This window comes from Antrostomus carolinensis, unplaced genomic scaffold, assembly GCF_000700745.2.
Source record: "Antrostomus carolinensis isolate BGI_N321 unplaced genomic scaffold, ASM70074v2 scaffold17393, whole genome shotgun sequence".
Classification (NCBI taxonomy): Eukaryota; Metazoa; Chordata; class Aves; order Caprimulgiformes; family Caprimulgidae; genus Antrostomus; species Antrostomus carolinensis.
This window is the reverse complement of record NW_010303400.1, coordinates 1-22,318: the sequence shown is the minus strand read 5'-3', so window position 1 is coordinate 22,318 and position 22,318 is coordinate 1. Positions and strand designations below refer to the sequence as shown.

The 22,318-nt window shown below is 35.5% G+C and overlaps 1 protein-coding gene across 1 annotated transcript; it reads right to left on the bottom strand.

Annotated features, from left to right (window-relative positions):
• Nucleotides 1-1,251: 1,251 nt before the first annotated feature.
• DEUP1 (deuterosome assembly protein 1) lies at nt 1,252-20,381 on the bottom strand (the record flags this gene model as incomplete). Its single annotated transcript, XM_029084044.1, has 7 exons — nt 1,252-1,422; nt 7,728-8,028; nt 14,038-14,237; nt 16,676-16,762; nt 17,805-18,002; nt 19,537-19,642; nt 20,236-20,381. Coding segments are annotated over 7 exons (1,209 nt in total), but the record flags the coding sequence as incomplete, so codon positions are not given.
• Nucleotides 20,382-22,318: the final 1,937 nt, after the last annotated feature.

Sequence of the window (22,318 nt, the reverse complement as noted above, 5' to 3'; positions counted from 1 at the left end):
ATTTTCATTACTCTTTTTATTGCAAACCAAGACAAACTGGTATTTAAAATCTTCGTATTTTGTGTAAGGGTGATGTAGTGTATTTTGTCTTAGTGGAAATATAGCTTCCAAAAACAATTTACATTTTTGCCGCTGTCTTGAATATTAATGAGACTTCTTTTACTCACAAACTGGAGCTGTTTGACAGTCTGGTATTATTTTTATCCAGATTTTTCCAGGAAGTTGGCAATGCTATATGCTGGAAAGCACTTCTTCAGTCTCTCTTTCACTGAAATTGGTGCTTCATCAACACTGTCTGTAATTTCTGTTCTGCTTGCACAGCAATAGAATTCAGTATGAATTGCAAATAAAAGGAATCTCAACATTATTCAGTTTTTTGGCACATGGAGCTGAATTAACTCTGCTCAGTTTTATAATGTTTTCTTATGTTGTAGAAAAAATGTAAAGAATTTAAGCTCTTACCTGAATCAAGTTGCCTGAAGTTAAAGGTTTTTTCCCCTATTCCAACGTAGTTAAACCACAAGCCAACATAGTGTCGAAACATCAACACCAAAACAGGTGCTTTTGAATACAGGATTTAAAAATCCTTAAGTATTAATGTAAAGCATATAAAGCACCTGAGATCAGGCTCTGCCCCTGGTAAAGTCTATAGGTCTGGTAAAAGGGGCAATACAGGTGGCTTCAAAATCTGTGCTTTGTCTATTCATGTTCCCCTCATGGGCCTGCATGGCTTAGAGTGTAAGAAAGAAAGAAAGAGCTCAAACTTCTCATTTCAAGAGTCCCAAGGGCTATTTCTATAGCCAAGAATAACCAGAGCATAGATAAGCTCTTTATGCTTGGAGCTATGACATGGCTAAAGGCTCCTATTATTCTTGTGCTGTGCAATCTAGAGAATTTCTCTTGGCTGATTGTATTTTCAAGGGAATAATTCCACTTATTAGCCCCCTGCACATCACTGAATTGGAAGTATCTTTCTTAATTTACAGTGCTGCAACAGGGTCTCTGCTGCACACAATTTAAATATGCAAAAACAACCTGTATATTTTAGAGTATGTTTAGAGTATGATATTTTGTAATATAGTCAAGTACCTAAATCATGAGGATAATGATCATGTTATTGAAACCTTGGTGTTAAAAATGCACATGCTGTTTGAAATGTGCCTAAATACTTTAAGCAGCTAGTTGCAGATTTTAGTTCTAAGCAACTCATGAGTGATTACTTGGATTTGTTTTCTCAGTTGTGTGACTGGGTTAAGTATGCCTGCTTTGCTGTATCCTGGCATATTTTTTTAGAGTATTTTCAGAAAGTCTTTGCAGTTCTTCAAGGTGCAAATTTAAACGTTCTTCAAGCTCTCTTGTATGTTTCTCTTCCTCTTGAAGGAACTTTTCTGTTGTTGCAAGGAAGGACATCTCAGGGGGAGACTGAGCAATGTATAGAAAATTATGGTTAGTAAAAACCAGCAAGTACTACAACATGTTTGCATTATCAAATTTTAGATTTGAAAAACATCTTAACTATAGCTATAGTGCTAATAGCACTATAACACTTTATATCTCTCTGAGAAAACATGAATTTGGATATACATTTCTAAAGGCATTCAGGTGCCTAAATGACATAATGTGAACATGTTTGAATGTCTGTGATTTTCACAGCATTAGGATGTAGATTTGCCATTAAAAATTTAAATATTCCATTAGAGAGAATTCAGCTGCTTCAGAACCTCCAAAATCTTTGGATCAGCTAAAGGTTATGTTCATCACTTGTATAATTTAGGCCAGGACAGAGCACAATAATCTGTTTTTTGGAATTACAGAATATAACTAGGGCTGGGTGCTGCTGGTTGCCTCCTGTAATTTTAGCTGTTTGCTTCTGTGAGGTGATGCTTTCTGAAGAAAGGAAAAAAACTTATGCTCATTTCTGTACCATCAACTTCAAGCCCTGATATTCTGGAGAATGTACTAAATTTTATTCCCTGCAAGTAGTTCACTGAGAATTATTCTTTCCATTTAATAAGCATTTAGTAGACTGAGACATAAATCATACCAAAATCTGTCTTAAAATGGTTGTCATGGGTTGCAGAGTTGTACAAAGCAAAAGACATGAGTGAATCTTTGCTGGAACAAGTTCTAACATTTTAAGCAGCATTTTTTGTTAATTCTTTTTGCTAATAGTTAAGATGCATTCATTTGAATGTCTTTATCAAAAGAAATATGAAATAATTTTTCTTTGCCTACGGATATGCTTGTTTAAGCAAATTCAATATTTATTCGTATAGATAACTACAATTTTATGACATGAATTTTTAACAGTTGACTGAAAAAGCTTAGTATAGTAGTTGTAATACTGAATAAGAGGAAAATAATTTTCTATCTTTATATGATAATATATTAAGAAAGTTGATTGACATTTATTATCTTAATTAAACCATATGTTAACTAGTTTTAATAACTGATTGAGTTATTAGTCTAGAATCTCTGGTTTTGTTTTTCCTAGAATGTAAAAAGGAGAGTTTATCTGTCAGCACATCAAATAGGAATGGCTTCAAATGATTTAAATATTCAAAGGGGAAGGCCAATTCCATCACACCTGTAAATTTTTATTCTAAGCTCCATAGTATCAGAATGGGGTATTCTGCATTTCCACGGTAACTCGAGGCAGGTTTGGTATTTGCTTTCAGCCTGGTTTAAAACTGCCCTTTATCAGCTTTTCAGGCCAAAAGATACTAACTAGAGAAGCACTATTCTAGTCAAACTCTTTGCAGCAGACTATGAGATGAAATTTAGAGATTTCCTATAGGAAACCCCCCCTTTTTTTTTTCAAAGTACAGCAAGTAACTGATAGCCAGAAATAAATTCTGAATGTAATACCATCCTTCTAGAGTAAGACAGGCTTTCAGATGTATAGGGCTCCTCAAATGAAATTCACAGATAAAGCAGAAATTTCCTTTTCTCGGTCCCTCCAAATTAGTGTTTTAACTAAGTTTTTAACTAGTGTTTTCTTCCCTGCCTTTTTAGGGCGGGGAAGAAAAAGTGACTTAATTTGCCATGTAGGAATAAGGAACCCGAAGGTATTGGATCACTTTGTGCCACAACACTCTTCTATCAATCCTTGCACTAGCAGGGATAAGAAAGAATGTTAATCTTCCAATATCTGAGAAACTCTGGAAGGAGATCACCTGCCTTCTGTTTTTCCTCAGAAACATGCATGATTTCTCATCCATAAATCATCATTGTTTTAATATGAAGAGTTGTTCCTGAGATTTTGAATGCCATGGCATATTTATTCCGTCAGGGGCTAGGTCACAAATCTATTTCCTTGTGATGTTTGGATTCAGTGATAGAGTTGGCAGTACTATTTTGAAGCATTTGAAGAAGGCTTTCGCATTATGAAGAAGACATTGGATTTGGATGATTTACTTAAAGAATCACCATGTGTTTTGCTTACTGAATACCAGCTCTGAAATCACAGATTCAATACTGAGCAAATAAAATACTTGCCGCAAGAAGTGTAAGAAACTAGGAAAATGTGAATCTGGAATATGAATTTAATAGGTGTCATCACCTAGAGAAAAAAAGCCATGTTGGCCTTTTCCATATGGACAGCCGATTTACATGAGCACTAGTCTTCAGAAATGTTACATCATTTATGAGATATTCTCAGAGATTCATTATAACAAGGTTTACAATTGCTGATGGCATTAGAAACATACTGGCCTCATGATCAAGCTATCTGCCTAAAATGCTGGTGTCCTTTGCTTCAACTAGTACTTACTCTGATGTGGTTTTTTTCTGGAAATACACTGTAAACTCCAAAGCAGACATACTTGAATTTCCTCAGAGTTGAGAGAAGAATGTTTATCACTTACAATAAGCAGATCATGGTTCCCTGCAGCTCCTTACCCGAGGGTCAGACATCACTGACTATCGTTTTAGATAGGTCCCTAATGCACTGTTTTTTATGCACTTTGAGAGAAGGTTGTATCTATACAGATCTAAAAGGCAACATTTCTTGTTAGCAGCTAAGCTTTGCTTGCCAAGCCTCTCATCTGTTCTTTCACTATGTTCTTTATTGTCTTTACTTTCAGTGCCTGAGGAAGAAAAAACATAAAGAAACTGCTTTAATCCATGTCTCAGATGAGATTCATGGTCCCTAGTTTTGAATTTCTTTTCCTCAGAAAACACTTCATTAATGTCTTTTGGTTTTCTGACTGGAGCTGGATAGAAATGGGTTAACTGGTAAGCTTCCAACCTAGCTTATTTGGGTAGTTAGGCAACAAGAACTCTACCTTTTAATTTCTACAGTGTCAGCTGATCCCATATTTCTTTGGTGTAGACCAGTAATGAGAATCACCTTTTTGTCTCATCATTTGCTGGAAATGAAGGACAGCACCTGACAGAGATGTATCTTTCCACATATGAAGTATGTGCTAAATATGTCTTCTCCTTCTCCTTCTCTTGCTTAAGGAGAAGAGCTATGCAAAGTGCTTATGAATTAACTCTGGATTGCTGGAGAGAAGCACTTCAGGAAGCTAGGTCTATTCTCTCTCACAGGCTGCCTAATTACTTTGCCTTTTAATTTCTTCCTTGCCCTATGAGTTGTCCCAGCATTCTTGGATGCACCTTGCAGGGCAGCAAGAAAGTTTTAAGACTTGTGATATTCTAACATTCAGTGGTCAAATCATGAGTGATCAAATTCCAGAGTGTTAAAATCCTCTCATGTTTACCCCATTCTACTTTCCAGGAAAGTTCTTGTAACACCAAGACTACAAATTGGTCTGTCTAATTTCAGTCTCACTGTGACTAAATTTGGGGGTTTTTGGGGGTAGTGTCCTCTAACCCTACACTGCAATACATCTTAGGCAGCAGGTACAAATGCCTGTCTTCAACATACTTCTGCTCATATATGAAAACCAAAATTGAGATGACAGGAAAAGCCATATAGGAAGGTTTTTAGCTAGGTAATGATAATAATACCTAAGAGTGAGAGATAGGGACCACAGCATGCCTCAGGGTAGGCTCAAGAGTGTCAAAATAATTCCTAACAATGTCCAGTGACAGAATTTCCACAACTTGCCACTGCAATCTATGAAGCAATTCCCCATCCTTAACTTTAGACATTTTCCTGAGCTTAATGTGAGTTTTCCTTCCTACAGCTTAAGTCTTTCTTGTCTTTACAAGTTTTGAAAGCAAGAACAGACAATGTCTGTCCATCATCTGAAGAGAAACATGAGAAGCTATTTGTGACTACAAGTTAATGATCTAGACTAGGAAGCACAATGTACATAACTGCCTGCTCCAGCTAAAATGGAGAAATTGTGTAGAAATGGAATATTCTGAAGTGGCAAATAATCTTTTGCCCATTTTATTTATTTATTTATGTGTTTATTTTCTGTGGGAAAGATTAAAGTTGAGCTGGACATTGGATTGTTCTATGGAATAATCTTCCCAGAGACTGGGAATGGATCAGGCAACTATTTTCCACAGTTTTTCATTTCAGAAAGAGGGCACACCCCAAAGTACTGTTCAAAGAAACAGTATTTCTCTAGACCTGGAAAGTCTTAAAACAAGAATTTTTGGGTTATGGGAATTTCCACTGAATCCCAGCTGAGCTTTCTAGTTTACTCTAAGGCAGGAGTGGCTTTCTCTACATGTGTAAACTCTAAGTAGGAACATGAAAGGACAGAGGTTCCAGTGGAACATTTACTAAGGTTGCCTGAAGACTGTACTGCGAGAAGAGATACAAGTCTTTGTCTAAAGCCCTAGAAACTATTTTCTCTCTTCCCTAAATACCAACAGAGTAATTTTGGTAGGTATCAGGACAACACCTGCAATTCTGATGTTTTCAATTGGTGCTACAAATATTTTTCAGAAAAATGTTCCATTATAACATCTTCAAAAGTTTCAAACAGTTTCACTTAGGTGAAACATCAGTCCTGAAAACTGTCAAAGAACTCTGGTTTACAACATATTGTATGTTTTTCTTTCTCTTTCCTCCTTGATGCAATGGCTTTCCATTCGAACACAGAGCTCTGGAGTAACAGACTGTTGAATCATCTCTGCACTAAAGCTGTGGTATCCAATATCAGTCTGAGTGATGATTTAATTCTGGTGATCTTCTGAACTTGTACCTGCTTCAATGCCACTGAGGTGGACTTAGACTCTGTACAAGAATTCTCCCTTGCTTAATAGTTTCATTGTGTACTTTGCCCACACACCCGCTGGAAAGTGTTTTCCTTATAATCAACTGCTTTGGCATCAGCCCTGTCCTGAGTGCCAGCTGGGAAACAGTTTCCCTGAAGCTTGCAAAAGTGTCTCAGAATGGACATTTTCTGTGGGCTGGCTGGAAACAGAAGCTTTGTGGTTTGGTGTCTCTGTCTGACACTTCTGGCAAGAGAGGAAGAGAACTGGTTTTTATGAGACTTTCCTGAAAAAGTCCAAACAAGAATAGAAAAATAGAAGTGAGGTGGTTCTCTCCCTGGTCTCTGACTACTGGGACACAGCTGCCAGGATTGTGGTCAGTGAAGGTCTGCACTGCAATCCCTGCTTCCTACCCAGGCCATCACTATGGCGCTGAATGTCTACAGTAAGGTTCTGGACTATGAAGACAGTCTTCCAGCAGTCATGTCTCCCGTAGGAAAGGATGAACGTCCATTTCTGAAGCGGACAGCAGAATGGGGGTATGACAACCACAAACTGCTTGAAGAAGATTGTTGATGTCATGATGCCTCTTCTGTCTTACTTAAGGTGATGAGTGGCAAGAAAATTGCCTATTGGCTTGCTCCAGTAAATGCTGAGGTCTTCCCTCTTCTCTCTCTCCACACTTGCAGTTCAGGATCTCCTGGGTACAAGAATGCATGTATCACAGCTGGAGAGAGATGGCTAATCTCCACTCTTTACTAATCTCTTTGTTCCATTATTTAATGATGGTATGGTTGCATGATTTGAGGTCTGGAAAATAAGTGCTAAATTTTCAAGTGGAAAAAAAATAGTGGCCTGTAGTGGAGGCCTAAGGAAGAATAGAAGATGCTAAAGAAGAGGAGAAAGCTCAAATTTAAAGAGAGATCTAAAATCAAAGAATTTGGAAAGTTTTTCCTAAGAAGTTGTCCTAGGCAAACTGACATTTATCCCACTTGTCACAGAGGTTGGTAATCTTCAGCCTATGAAGACTGAAAGAAAGAATGCTGCACTATTAGTCTTTCATTTCAAGAAAAATAAGGATTAGAGCAGTTATAATTTCTGTTCCTTTTCAAATACAATAGCTAACACATCGAAAATAGTTGCTGCAATTCCTCTAATTTCATCCATCAATCGAATGCTGTAGAAACATGATTTGTCTAGCAGCACTTAAGGCAGTAAGTTTGCAGGCATTATGGAAATACACTTAAAGCAGAGTGCCCTGACAGAAGGCAAGATGAAGCAGAGCGCCCCAATATAGAAGGCAATGAGCTAAAATGTAGAAATCTCTCTCACAGTCACATAATGGCAGGTAATTATCACCATAATTGTTAGTACGGAGGTATGGCCCAGTAGGGGATGTTTAATTTCCAGAAAAACTGCATTTATGTTAGGATAAGGTATTTCAATTTTTGCTGGGCTGGCACTGTATAAATAATAATGACAACAGGGATGATCTGATTTTTGGCTCCTCCAAAGCTGCACTTGGTCCACAGATGGACCTTTGAGAATATATGTATTATAGGATATATAACTATAGGATAGTTACTTACAGATAATTTGATTTCTTCTGCATTGTAAGCAGGGCTCAGTAAACTGTCTGTTCTGCCCTCTTCAGGAGACGGCACACCAAAGCCCAAAGGATACCTCATTGGTGGTGATGGAGATCTGCCATCTATTTTCTTTTCATGACCTCTGTCAAGTGTATAAGAAGGTAAAGTGCTATCACTTTTTGAACCAGTGATATTGCCTTGGCCATATAAAGCAGGACCACAGTTTCTGTGGTATCCATTGGCTGTGAACATAGCAGTCTGTTGATGTTCCATTTCCCGTGTATCTTTCTTTTGGAAAGTTCTAAAAGAGAAAAAAAATCAAAGCTATTACAGCAAAGCCAATGCTTTTTTAAATTTTATTTGTTTGTACAACAAATTAAGGGCATAAGATTAAGCATTACCAAGTTGCAGCAATTTATCAACTTCCCACCTAAGTTACTGTAAATGCCTGAGTGCATTCTCTGTCTGCTTCAGCTGTGACTTCAATCACACCAATTTAAACCCTTTTGCTGGAGCTTGAGTAACCTTGCCATATCACTGTGACAAGAGCTAAAACACAAACTCGCTTCGAGTATTGAAGATATCAATACTCCTTAAGTGTTTGTTACCCAGCCTTTGCCAAAGGTTATAATTCCTTTAGCTGAATTTTCAGTGGAAGAAGCGATGTAAGCGCTCTTCAGCCATGTCTTGATAACTTAGCTTACAGTATGATGGGAACTAGAGGGAATGAAATATGGAAGTGTAAGTTAGATGGGAAATAAAAACTGTTATTTGTGGTTGGATAATTAGTCAATTTTTATCTAATATCACCTTAAACAACTATGTTTAAGTAGCTAAAATTTAGAATCAGTGCTTAAATAGGTTAAATAAAAAAATAGTACAGGAATCTGTGATCCTTCATTTTTACTGCAATACTAATATACTAATACTAAAATAACTTTGCCACTGATTTAATGATAATATATTGAAGATTATGATGGGAAATAAATACAGTTTTAAAATACACTTTTAAAAAAATTGTACAAGAACATGCTTTTGTAACAGTAAGTGAAATCTTCATGCTTACAAAAGAATTTTAAAGTATTTTATTATGCTGTTCTATAACTCTTGTATCCCACTTACAGTGATCAGAAAGAATGTGAAAACACATATTTATATTTATTTGTAGTTCCATAAAGCAAAAACTTTTAGGGTTACTAGCAGCTTAAAAAAAAAGATATCTATCTTCTTCCCATTCAAAATCTCTTCTTTTCCTGACAGTTAACTGAACAATTCTGAAACCATATTGATAAGAGCAGAGAATTTTGAGACTAACTTGCCCAGATGTCTGCTGAATTAGACTAATTTTTAATTGCATCTTTATTTGGACTTACCAAAACATGAAAAAAAAAATGTATATTTCCAATTTTGTTATATTTCTGTTGCAATATTTCTGACTGAGGTAAAAATTTCCATTGTACTGAGGTCTGTGCTTATGATAAAATTGGAATTTTAATTTTGGGAGGTAACTACTATACTTAAACATGATAGCTGTTTGAAAAGATCCTAACACTGCAAATATCCTAAAACACTTTACTAATTTGAAATGCAGCTATAACAACTTTTAAAGATCAAGTTCTCTGCCACTAAAATATAATTATTATCAATATTCAATAGTATGCAGTGCCGCAGTGCTTTTTTTTTTTCCCTCAAATAAAAAAGAATTCAGCAAGCACAGGGAAAGGACAGTGTTTTCTGCAGAAACAGTGTTTTCTGCAGAAAGATCACACCATCATTTTCTAATCTTAATTTAAATATTTGGTGTTGAGAGAGGGTGGCTGTGAAGTCTTAATGGACCCTGCTTGTACATAAGCCCCGAAACATGAAACTGAGTACTCCGTAAATGGACTGTGCAGAACAACTCAGAGAAATAAGGAAGAACATATTTATCTCTGATTATGAAAGAAGTAGTGATTAAGATACTTAGAACACTACAGGAAAGTATAGGCATGATACATTATTTTATTTATTTATTTATTTATTTATTTATTTATTTATTTTTAATACATCCTAACATAAAACTATGAGAATATTTATCAAACCTTCCAGTTTTCTAAATCACTTAAAATGTTTATCTTTTTGGGTGCAGAGTTTTATCCTTGGTTTTCTTTAAATAAATACACTCTGCTCTCTGAGCACAGGAGAATACTTTTTTCCTTCTGCCCCCTCCATTTTAAAGTCCATTCCATCTATTGTTTGGATGAAGGACACAGTGAAAAAACTGCCAGAGCTGAAGACAGATGGCATGAATAATAAAATCACAGATTTTATTTTTTTTTCATCCTATGTTCTGACCTTTTGGGAAGTAATTTCCTCTGTAAACCCACAGTAAAGTCTATGTGATCAGTGTTCTTTTTTCCCCCAGAACTGCATCTCTGTGTATTTAATAACAGTTATTACTGTTATGTTATAGCTTACTTCAGTAAGACCGGAATTTTCGGACTTGGGTGCCTACATTTCTGGTAGCTTTTAGATAGTAAAACCAGACACCCCTCCAAAAAAAAACTGGACTGATTTTTTTAAAGGAATTCCACTTCCTACTGTAATCCATAGGACTGCTATCTTGGAAAAACAAGACACCTACATTTAAGTGCTTTGGTATGGATACTATGTCTTCATTTCAAACAGATTTCACAGTTGAGGTTTAAATTTCTGCCACTTCAGTGCAAAATAATATCTAAGAACAGAGTTCTAGTTTGAATACAAATATAAAGGTAGGCAAATATCTGCAAATTTGTTTAAAAAATGGCCATTTGTTGATGCTGGCAATGCAAACACACAGTAACTGCAGCTGAATAACTTACGCTTTCAGTGGGTTTACTTTATTAGAGTATTTAATATATACACATACTTCACAAATTATCACTGTTGACATGGTGACATATGGGACAAGAATTGAAAGAACAATGTCCTCACAAAGGGAATTTATATAGACAGGATTGATTTTTCCAGACTTATATATAAAATCAGCCTGGTCCCTATGTGATCGATGGTTTCAGTGGTGCAAAACAAATTGCTTACACAGCTTGTGCTGGTTGACATACCTAGTCTTGAGAAAGAAAACAACAGGTCTTTAATGACCAGAATGTCTTCAGAATTCATGTTGTTGCTTTTACCTTGCAAGTGTAACTGCTAGCTTGATTTTAACCATGGTTAAAAAGTATTTTCCTGAAGAGATTGTTTTCACTGCTTCCAGTTTATCTATTGCAATAACTGACACAGTGGTATGACTAAGAGTGTGTGATCTCCAAAGGGTAGTGAAAACCTCCTTAAGACAGATATGGCACTGTCAACACAGATCCTTTAAGAGATCCCCAGCTACCTTAGAAGGCATTCAGTCCTAGCCTTTACCTCCTCGCTTTTGCTACATGATGGAAGTGCACTTTGGCTTGACCAATTACCTATTTTGTGTATATTTTTATGGTAAATAAGTAGCTTTTCATTTGTGAACTCACATGCATGTTATAATTTTGGAAAAAGCAGGCTAAACACATCAGCTTCATCAAAGAAAGCCTCTTCAACCATGCCAAAATTTAAATCAACTGTATGTGGCCAAGGTCTAAATAAAGGACTGAAAAAGGATTGGGGCCTACAGAAAAGCGGGGGAGGGACTTTTTACAAATGTAAGTAGTGATAGAACAAGGGGAAATGGCTTTAAACTGGAAGAGGGTGGGTTTAGATGAGATATTAGGAAGAAATTCTTTCCTGTGAGGGTGGTCAGACACTGGAACAGGTTTCCCAGAGAAGTTGTGGATGCCCCCTCCCTGGAAGTGTTTAAGGCCAGGTTGGATGAGGCTTTGAGCAACCTGGTCTAGTGGAAGGTGTCCCTGCTGATGGCAGGGGGGTTGGAACTGGATGATCTTTAAGGTCCCTTCCAACCCAAACCATTCTATGATTCTATGATTCTATGAAAAAGCTTATGTAAATGGCAATTTAAAGTAAGTCAATTATCACATACGAGAACAGTAATTAATTAAAGCAGTTATTGGGCCACAGTCTTTTTTAGTAAAAAGATACCACTCCTGCTTATCTCACTTTGTAATATTTAGAAATTCACTGTATACTGAAAGAAAGAAGAAATTGTGCCTCTTTCTAAATTGCCAATATAACTTACTGCAATTTCCTGTGTTTTCTCTAGAGGTCTCCTGTCTAACTAATGACTGTGCCCATGCCTAGGAGTCTGATACTGATTGCGAGACATGACTGAAAAATATTATATACTTGGTTGAAGACTTTTTCTTTTTCATTGTGCAAACCTTTCTAGGATTCTGAATGCAAACAGGAAAAACAGAAAGTACAGCTGCTGAAAATTACTATTTAAAACACAAACACACACTTCCTCTTTGCACAAACACCACGTTTTCTATTTTTTTTTTACTACGTAAAAAAAAATCTTTGTGCCCTTTCTCCAGTGCCATAATTACCATGGAAACAGAACTGCAAATTAAAACAGAAATAAGATGGTTTATGCTCACAATAAAATAAAATATACCCCAGAGTTTAGCTCAACCAACATCAATTGCCTGTTTTATCCTCATATATTTGATGGTTGAAAATTTAATTTTAGTTTTTTGAGAAAATCTTGAGGTAGTTCCCTGTTTGGGAACAGAGAACTGCCAGTATAGAGAGGGCCCAATCTTAAAGAGACTGGCTGGCTGATGTGTATGTACAGTACATGTGGAATTTGCACATTTTTTTTGCAGTCTGTGTATGTATTTATATAGCTAAATGGCTTTCCATTTAGGAAATCAAATGCATGTTTTAGATCCTGAAAACCAGGTTCAATATATCTGTTTCATCAGATCAATCAGAATTATAATTTAAATGGTGTTCAGTAGTGTGGCTGAGATTTGTGTTGTGAGGAAGGTTAGCTCTCCCAGGTTTCTCTCTCCCGGTTTTGGTTTAACATTGGTCTTCAATGGCTATGAAATCAAAATCCTGCAAATTACCTCCATAATTCTATTGTCTCTTACACTTAAATCATCATGAATGAAATTTCACAGTTCCTCATGTACAACAAGTGTAATTCCCAAGAAAATGGGAAAAAATCATACTTTTTCTCACTTAAGCAGAGTGGAAGCATGAGCAAATATTGCGCTGACCAATTTTTGGTGAAATTATCAGACCTACAGATGCAGAATAGTCTCTATCTTGGTTTGTAAATATTTGTTTGAGCAAAACTTTTAACATAATATGAAACTTAGTAGGAAAACAGCCATACCTGCCACTTCCATATATATATATGTGTGTGCGTGTATGATGTATATGCATATATCATATATCTATTTACATACACATGAATACTACCTCCAACACTAAACATCATATTTAAAAGGAAATTTTAGGCAAGAATGTAGCTACATATAATGCTATTTTGCAGAAAGAAAAACAATTTAAAGACTGAATGTATGAGTTTAAAATCTTAACCTGTACAAATTTGGCTCCAATTATTTAAACTTTGCTTCAGAGAACTGTTTTACATTAGCACCATCGTGTGAGTTCTTTATTAGAAATTATCAAAATATTTAGCTTCCTATTAATTTTTACTCTCCTGTGATGTGAAATATTGTTTAGCAGAGAGTTTAATTTTCTTTTTCTTACTGCAACACCATGATTATAACATGTTTGAAGGTAATTCAGTGCTTCATTGAATATAGCGAATTAAGAAGGAAACCGTCACTACAATATGTTTTCTATGAGTTTGAGTATTCTTAAGTCTCATTATTTTTCCCTAACAAGCAGTTTATTGTAGTAATGATTTATTCAGGGCATCTGAAATTATGTTTCTTTTAAAAATCAGGTCACCCAAGAACACCAAAACTAGACAAGGCATTAAAATACATTTAATGACCCTTCCAACAAATGAAACTGGCAGGACACAAAGCTTTTCAGTAGGAGCTGTAGTTTAAACTGCTTATTAAGATAACCTCCTGTGGAGCAGTTTACCTCTTGTGTTGGTTTTTACATCCTTTCCTTGTCTTGTTTTTGTTTGGCAGTAAAAATACGTTCTGTCCTGTTTTGCAAAACCTGGAACTAAGAACAACTTTAACAGCGCATAAAAAATTTTTAAAGTTGTTTTATGTGACAAATTCAGCCAGCCACCCAGAAAAATGTAAGAAATTCTTACAAATATTCAAACTAGGTCTGATATTTATGTTGATGGGAGTTCTGAATGAACAGAAACAGAAAAAAAGCTTAACAGTTTGGCCTAGTTAGATATTTCCAAAAAACTCACAGGAAGTTTCATGTATGTGCACAATCTACATATTACCTCTCTTCCTTTTCTTGCATCTTCACATGGGTTTGGTAGCTGTGCTCTGTTTCTCCATATGTATCCATGCAACCCAGTATTGATGTTTCTGTGTAATTTTGTAGTTTAAGAAGACTATTTTGTACTCTTACATTCTCATGTTCCAGTTTGTGAATGGAAGCTGTGAAATTTCCATGTTCTTTGTTAGATAAATCTATACTCTGTGAAAGGAAATAAAACCATCATTAAACAGTTATTTTTTCCACAAGAAATGGATGTTAGTATTTTTAGCAAGCAAACACAAAACAATGTTCTATGCTAAAGAAAGACCTAGCTACCATATATAATCATGCAGCACTTGTAGCAAACCAAGAGAATTGCCCCCAGAAAAAAAACTCTGTAGATAAATGGAAAAGAAAGGATAACAGTCTCTGTAACACAATAAAACAAATTAAAATTTCTCAACAAACATGCATTCAGAATATTATTGTTGTAAATTCATTGCTTGATTTGTAAGACTTATGACACGAAAACAACCGTAACAGCTATAGCTGCAGACTGTATTGCTCCCTCCAGTAACAATTCCACCAAAAATAACAAGAAAAATTATAGAAGTTCATTACTATACTAGATACAGGATATGTCTACAGGCACAATTTAATATCTGTGTCGAGGAACAGTCACCTTCAGTTTCAGAAGCAGTAAAGTAAATCCACGTTAGCACAGCGATCTCCATCTGTGTTACTAAACCCTGCTTCTCAGTCGGGTTAGCCCACATGGTATATAAGTAAAAATACTGAAAGTGCAAGCAACATGTGCACTGTGACCAGGGGCTAAAGAGACCCATCCACCAGGATATCAAGAGGGGAAGATGGAGATTAGCTCTGGAAGTTACCTAGCCCAGGATACCCCATTCCTTTTTTGTTCTACCACTTACTCCATGAAGCTTATGCTGCACACTTAAGCTACCTACTTTGGAGCTACCTCTGCATTGCATTGTGTAAAAATATTGTAATCAACAGAAAATTCTCAAAAGATTTATCAGATTACACACAAAAGATTAAACCCCACGCTTTTTATTAAGTTGTGCTTTTATATATTTCTAGTTTTACCTTATTATTTTGGAACTCAGTAACTCAAGTATTAAGGATTTGGTTCTTAGTATATGGCTAGCACAACTGGGCTCCTGCACCTGAAAGTTTGTCTGTTCCTTGCACTAACTAGTCTGATGTCACCTCTTCCTGTGGACCTGGCCTTGCTTAGCTAGTTTTAGGGGAAATTTATGAGCCAAGCTAGCACGGAAGTCTAAGAAAATTTAACTTTTTTTTGCAATGATGGGGGGCAGGAGCTCAGCTATGTCTCCCAAGTGGAGAGGAGCAGCAGAACAGAGGAAGAAGGAGAGTGCTAAGTCACCCTACCACTAGTAGCTCTAGAATCAGCAGTAGTTATAATGGCATGAACCCCAAAACTGAGCTGGCACAGCTACGTTGGTTTAGAAATCTATACAAGTAACCCTTCCTGATGCATTACACCATATTGACTTAGGCTGGCACTAGTCTGAAGGGTCTGTGTAGTGCTCTTCTGTCAGTACAAACACATCTGTCAAAGTCTCTCCAGTCCCTGCAATCTTAATATCCAAATACCTCACAATCTTTAATGTTTAGGGTATCTAGTCACTGGATTTTACTGTTAAAATTTAACAAACATGATATCTACAAGGATTCTTGTCAGACAACTCTTCTCAATCTTCATGAAGAATACCACTGGAGAGAAGAGCTAGACGTGCATACACACATCCATCTATGTTTCCACAATAATGTATCATATATACACATACATATATCCATAATATTGTATATTTATGTATAGATAATACATCACTGGTAGACATATATGCTATTTTAAATGTCTGGAAAAATGTCATGTTCTTTCATGCATTTGTCAGTCTACAGTAAGACAATTAACAGGCTACAAATCCCCCAAAGATGCATTTACAGCAGTATTTTTAAGCAACATTCCAGTGTTTTCTTCTAGTGATAGATACAATAACTGCAGATGTTCTGTAAGCAGGGGATGTTCTTGAACTTCTTTGTGGAAGGCAGAGTATATAATATTTATTATATCCATATAAACTACAGTTTTACATGATATTATGGCACTTTTTTTTTTACGAATTAAACTTTAAATATCTCCTGTTTGGAGAGAAATAAATACTAAACTCTGAAAATAAGCTGGGTGGGGGCAAAATATGACAGTTTTTTACACTGTTATTTAAATATCATATGAACAAAGGGGTAAAATCATAAAAATGAGAGATTTTTGTATCTGTGAGAATAACGACTGTTTAAAAATAAATATTTTTTTAAATAAGTGATAGCACTTACAAAAAATAGGCTACCAGGAAATGTTTAGTGTCTAGACAGTTACTGAAAAATTTAGCTTACTTCTAGTTTACTACAATTAAGGTCAAAATTATCCCTAGCTGTATCCATCTTCAGGCTGTGTGTGAATATCACTTGGTTTTGATCATGTCACACACCCTATATTTATTTCTTTATTTTATGCAAGCCAGCAATCTCTAAATCTGCCATGATCTCAATCTACATTTACACTAGATGTAAGTAACTGTTCTGCATATTGCATAGATTAAAAAAATTACCGTGCAACTTTTACTCTCCTGGTTTTCCACCATCTCTTTTAGATGTGTGTTTTCAGATTTGATAACTTTGTATTGGAAATCCAGCAACTAGGAAAAGATTCAATTCTTAGTTAAATGCAAAGTTATTACTGTTAACTTGAAATGATACTGAGTATAGATATGTGTAAGTTTAATTTTACAAAATGTACATGCAGAATTATGAAACTAACTATAATAATGAGTTTTAAAATACACCAATACTAAAGCAGAAAGAAGTCTTAAACCATCTATAAAAGATATACAAATCCAATGCCTCTGATTTTATTTACCTTTTTGAAAGAAGCAATCACTTAGGAAAATAAGGGAGTTCACATAGATTTACAAGATACAAAGAGGGACAGATTTTGCAGGCCACTGAAACTGGATTAAATCCTAGTCATGAAGCCTAGGGAAAACATCTACTCTTTTAGTGACACAATAAGGAATATGGCCTGGTAAAGAGTGCCATACAGGAGCAAACACCTCTCATTTTCCCAAACTCTAACTTTCTTATTGTCAGAAGTAAAGTATTACATTAATCATGATTTTCAATATGCAGTGACCCTCTCAGAAAACTGAGAGATACCCAGAAACCTCTAAATATGAAGGTTATTTTGGTTTACAAAACTAGGTAATGAAGATAACATATTTGTTTTTAAAACTGAAATTTGCCACTAGAACACTGGCATCTTACTGTTTTCAGCTTTAAAATTACTGGAATTTTCTAAGTAGATCAGATTTGAGACATTCTTCAAAAAGCTTTAAAAAAACTTGAAAAATTAGGAAACGTTCCAAATAATCTAATAAATGATCCTAACAATAAAGCACATATAATAACAACAAACTAGAAGTTTTCAAGATCTTTCACATGTTAAAATGGTAACTACATTTGGTGGTCAGAATGAATTGCAGTTTAGGTGTACGGTTGACATTTACTGGTGCTTTCTTGTTCCAGTATCAGTTTGGCTGCTTTATTAATACTTCACAGATATTACAGCACTGCTGATGAAAGCTACAGCAAGAAACGTAATGTCTTTTTTCACAGATAATGTATGTCATTATCAATAGTGTGGAGTAAAATGATCTAGGCTGGTTTTGCCTGCTTGCATACCTGTTGTTTTGCTAACAATTTGTCTTTTATCTCTAACTCCATTTTTAACTGTCTTTCCAGAAGACTAGCTTTCTCCATGATAGTTGCTATAGTGATCTCCTTCTGATGAAGCTCTTCTGTTAGGTCAGAGATTTCTGTCTTCATTCTTTCCTGCTCAGAGCGATGGGACTGCTTCTCTCGATAAAAATGGTTTCTTATCTGTAGCAAATATATTTCAAAAATAAAAAATGTTGTGCAGTAAATATGATTGCATCACATTACTACCTACTAGTGACTTTTTTTGATGTTGCTTCCAAGACAGCAACTCTTCTAACCAAATCAGAGATTTTTGAGATTTTATAGTAAAACGTCTTCAGGAGTCAGTGCACAGAGCTTTATTTTTACATCTTTTTTCAACCCTTTTCTTGTGTTTTCATTTGCCTATTTAGTATTAGAAATGAACAAAATACAAGGCATTTAAATTAACATTTAAAAAGAAAGTAATAAAAATGAGGTTATTTCTAAGAATTGGAATTTATGGCAAAGAATATGCAAGGAAATATCCATTCAATAAACCTAAGTATGATTTATTTATATTGCTCCTAAGTTAATTTAGGTTTAAAATAAGTTTAATGCAGCTTAAATTAACTTGGAAGCAATAGAAATAAATCAATCTAGAGACTCTTTAATGAGAAACTATGTTAGAAAATCTTTCCTGCCATTATATATAAAATCTAAGGTCAAACTTTCTGCACTATCTTCTGTGCAGAGTTCTCCAAAGAATCAACAGAAAGATTGTTTTCATAATCTCTCTACTGTAGCCAACAACTTAGTACTGATAGATTTTTTTATTATGTAAGAAGCAAAACTACAAAAGCCAGCACAACAACCTTTGAATCCATTTTAATAATTCCTCACAGTACTGTACACAATCAGTAGCAGATGGCATTTCATTTTTATTTATGCAAACTACACAGAAATACTAGAATTGTAAACAAATAGAAGTAGATGTGAAAAATCTAAGAGCTAGATCATGACTATCATGCCAAAATTGCTGCATCCAAGTCAGCTGCATCCAATTAGAGACATTCCTGCTCACATTGCTACTCAGCAAAACCACAACGTGCCTGTAAGAGGAGTTCTGAGCATCCTCTACTCCCGAAGTGTTTTGGCCTGGCAAGCCATATGCCATTCCACAGTGCCATGCCACTACTGCTTGCACATAGCACTCATGAAATGTGCAATGCAATGTGATAACATAGTTCAAACCAAAGGCGCTGCCCTAGACGGTGCAGCAGGTGACTGATTAAGCTTAGTCTTGCGTGGGTTCCTGCCATAGTAACTTGTATCAGTTGATCTGTTGCCATATCTTACATCTGAGACCACCTACAAACTGCTACTTACCTCCTATAGCCTGAGTTACTCATAGCCTTGGAGGGTTTATTACTTGGAAGGTATTATCTGAATCACAGTGATTTTTAGGCATGTACTCTTCCATTATTTCAATGAAGTAGCTAGCTCTGTTGTGAGTGCACAGAATCAGAATGTCAGTTGTACAGCTATACAGCTAACCCCAGAAATGCAAGCATATATGAAAACTTCTTCTTACGTGAAAACTTCATACTCTTTCAAAGCCACAATTTATCCTCCTGCTCTCTTCTGCATATGCACATTACCAAGGTCAGTCCTCTGCTCTCTTTTTAAAATCCTATATTGCAACTAAGATCTGGAATTACTCAACAATATGAAATACCTTGTTTAGCTCTTCTTGTTGGTGTTCTTGACTTTGTGCCAACAGTAATAACTCAGTGTTTTTATACTCCAGTTGCTCAGTAGGTTGTACACAAGATGACTGATGCCTTTAAATAAGAAAGAAACAAAACATGAAACAAGTAGAACATTCAATAACCTTTACCTTACAGTATCCTCTCCGCAGTGCAAAACTCTGGAAGACCTGCTCACTGATGGAAAAAACCAAACAACCCATGGTTTGCCTTAACCCAGGTTCAGTCTTGGAAGATATGTAGAGATAAAGGACAGTGCAAGTGTGTGTAGAAAGAATCTTGAAATGTCTTGTAGATTAGTATTTATATAATCTCAAATAGCTAGGGTAGATTAGATAAACTACAAAATGAACATTTTACTTGAAGGAAGGTAGGGAGAATCTTAATCGCACTGCTTCCAAAGTGGTTTAATGCTGAGAAAATGAGAGGCACTGTAAACATTTAAATAGAAATAAATTAAATGCATCGATTTGTAAAGATCTAGGCAGCTTTGAAGCCTTTTACCTGCAATTTTGTCATATATAATTGATAATGAAAATATTTATTGTTTAGAATCTGACATTTGAATCCAGAGTATCTTTTTAAACAGACTTAATTTAAATCAAAATGTAAGAAAAGTTATTAGCACTGAAGTACTTGCTAATATAAGTAGTCTTCCACGTACATACTTTATTTGAATTTCCTGCATATCTTTATACTCTCTGATTTTCAATAATTCTGTATGCAACTGTTGGCATTTCAGACGTATCCTTCTCCAGAGAGCATCCTGTGACTGCAGCTCACTTCTTATCTCTGAAAAGTCTGCCTCCATGTTCTAAAGAAACAAGCAAATACATAAATAGTTAAATAAAATGAGACAGTACTAGCTCAAAATGCTGTATTTTAACATACAATTTTCAATACTTGTATAATTTGTATGAAAGGACATGCTTTTATTTTGAGTTTTATTTCTGAAAAACCCATTGCTTTCATGTCACTTCCTTTCTCCAGAAATGTCATCTAAAAAATCAGATGCTGAGTATTCTTTAGTTCTTGCAATGTTCCAATGCATTTCTCTCTGAAACTATCATAGGAAACATCATTCAGAATTCTTTTTTGTACTAAATGTATCTCAAATACACAGTCTGCTTGTTCTGCACCTTAAAACATGCCTCACATGCAGGAATTAGTGCCGTAAGTAACTTGCGTATTCTATTTTCCTAACAGAATTTTCAAATTTATAAGCTTGAAAAGTACAAGGCTATGGAAAGGCAGGATTAGGTTCATGTCTTCATTAAACATTGCCTGGAAGCTTGGAGCAGTTGTATATATCTAGACTTAAGTACTTAGATAAAGTGTATGCTAAATCATCTCCAAAACTACTTCTATCTGCATGGAGCTAATTACTTATTTAAATGAACATAAAAAAATTTTAAACAATCACAAAAAGATTTTTGTTAGGGCCTCCACAAATCTTGTCTCTATTTTACCTTTACTTTATGATTGTTAATGTGACAGACAACTTGAACATACATAGAATCACAGAATCATAGAATGGTTTGGGTTGGAAGGGACCTTAAAGATCATCCAGTTCCAACCCCCCTGCCATGAGCAGGGACACCTTCCACTAGACCAGGTTGCTCAAAGCCTCATCCAGCCTGGCCCTGAACACTTCCAGGGAGGGGGCAGCCACAGCTTCTCTGGGCAACCTGTTCCAGTGTCTGACCACCCTCAGCATGTTATATTTGGCATCAGAAAATCTGAACTCCCCAAAAAATCAGAACTCCCTAGAAATATACTGACAACATGCTACAGATAAGAACTTGGAAATACAATGCACAAATAACAGAAGTAGCAACAATAATCAGATTCTTGCAATAATAATATCCAGAGAATGCTTATTTCCTTTCACCCAAGATCCAAAAGCATGTTCCAGATAAAAGAAAAAGGATTTTCCAAGGATGTTGATCCTTTGCCTTTAAAATTACTACACTGAAAACACTAGTATTTTTCTTAAGTTCTTCATATATTTTCCATGTTTAAAAGCAAAAATAAAGCCTTCAGACTTGCAAAAGACATCTGGAATCCAGAAATGATACCACAAGCAAGGAACTTCAAAGTTTTATTTCCCTTAGAGCCTCATATTAGAAAGACCTTCCTTCCAAGAAGCCTGTGGTTTTCCTCTGGCTGAAAGGGCTGTTGAAGACAGATATGAAGTGCTTTTACTTTTCTTATAGGGACTGCATATACAGATTCATTCATCTTATCCTTTGTTAAATTAAAGCTGAGAGAGGTTTTTTAAACCCTGAAATGCAAGTCTGGACATATTAAAGTGAAATAAAGCTTAATGAATTGTTAAAATTGCCTGCAAGACTTACTTATGATCATCTTCATAACTTCAGCATTGAAGAATTAGCCACAACTATTTTATAATGTATGAATTTTAGGGAGGGTTCATTCTGGAGTAGATAAAAGGAATGACTGCTGCACAATTGTGTGGTAGAAGTCATATCATCTGTGGCATATTGCAGTCATCATACTTATTTACATAAATTTTATTTTCTTCTGTGAATTATAATCGTAGCAGGAACAACAGCAGCCACAGCAGCAGCCACAGTAATAACGGAAACAGAACTTCAGGTCAGGAGTTTCACACATCACTTAAAAAATAATTTAGATATGCACCACTTATTATTTTAGGAAATATCTATTATATCTAGTTAAAGCACCAAAATGAAAATTAATTTTCACAGAATCACAGAATGTTGGGGA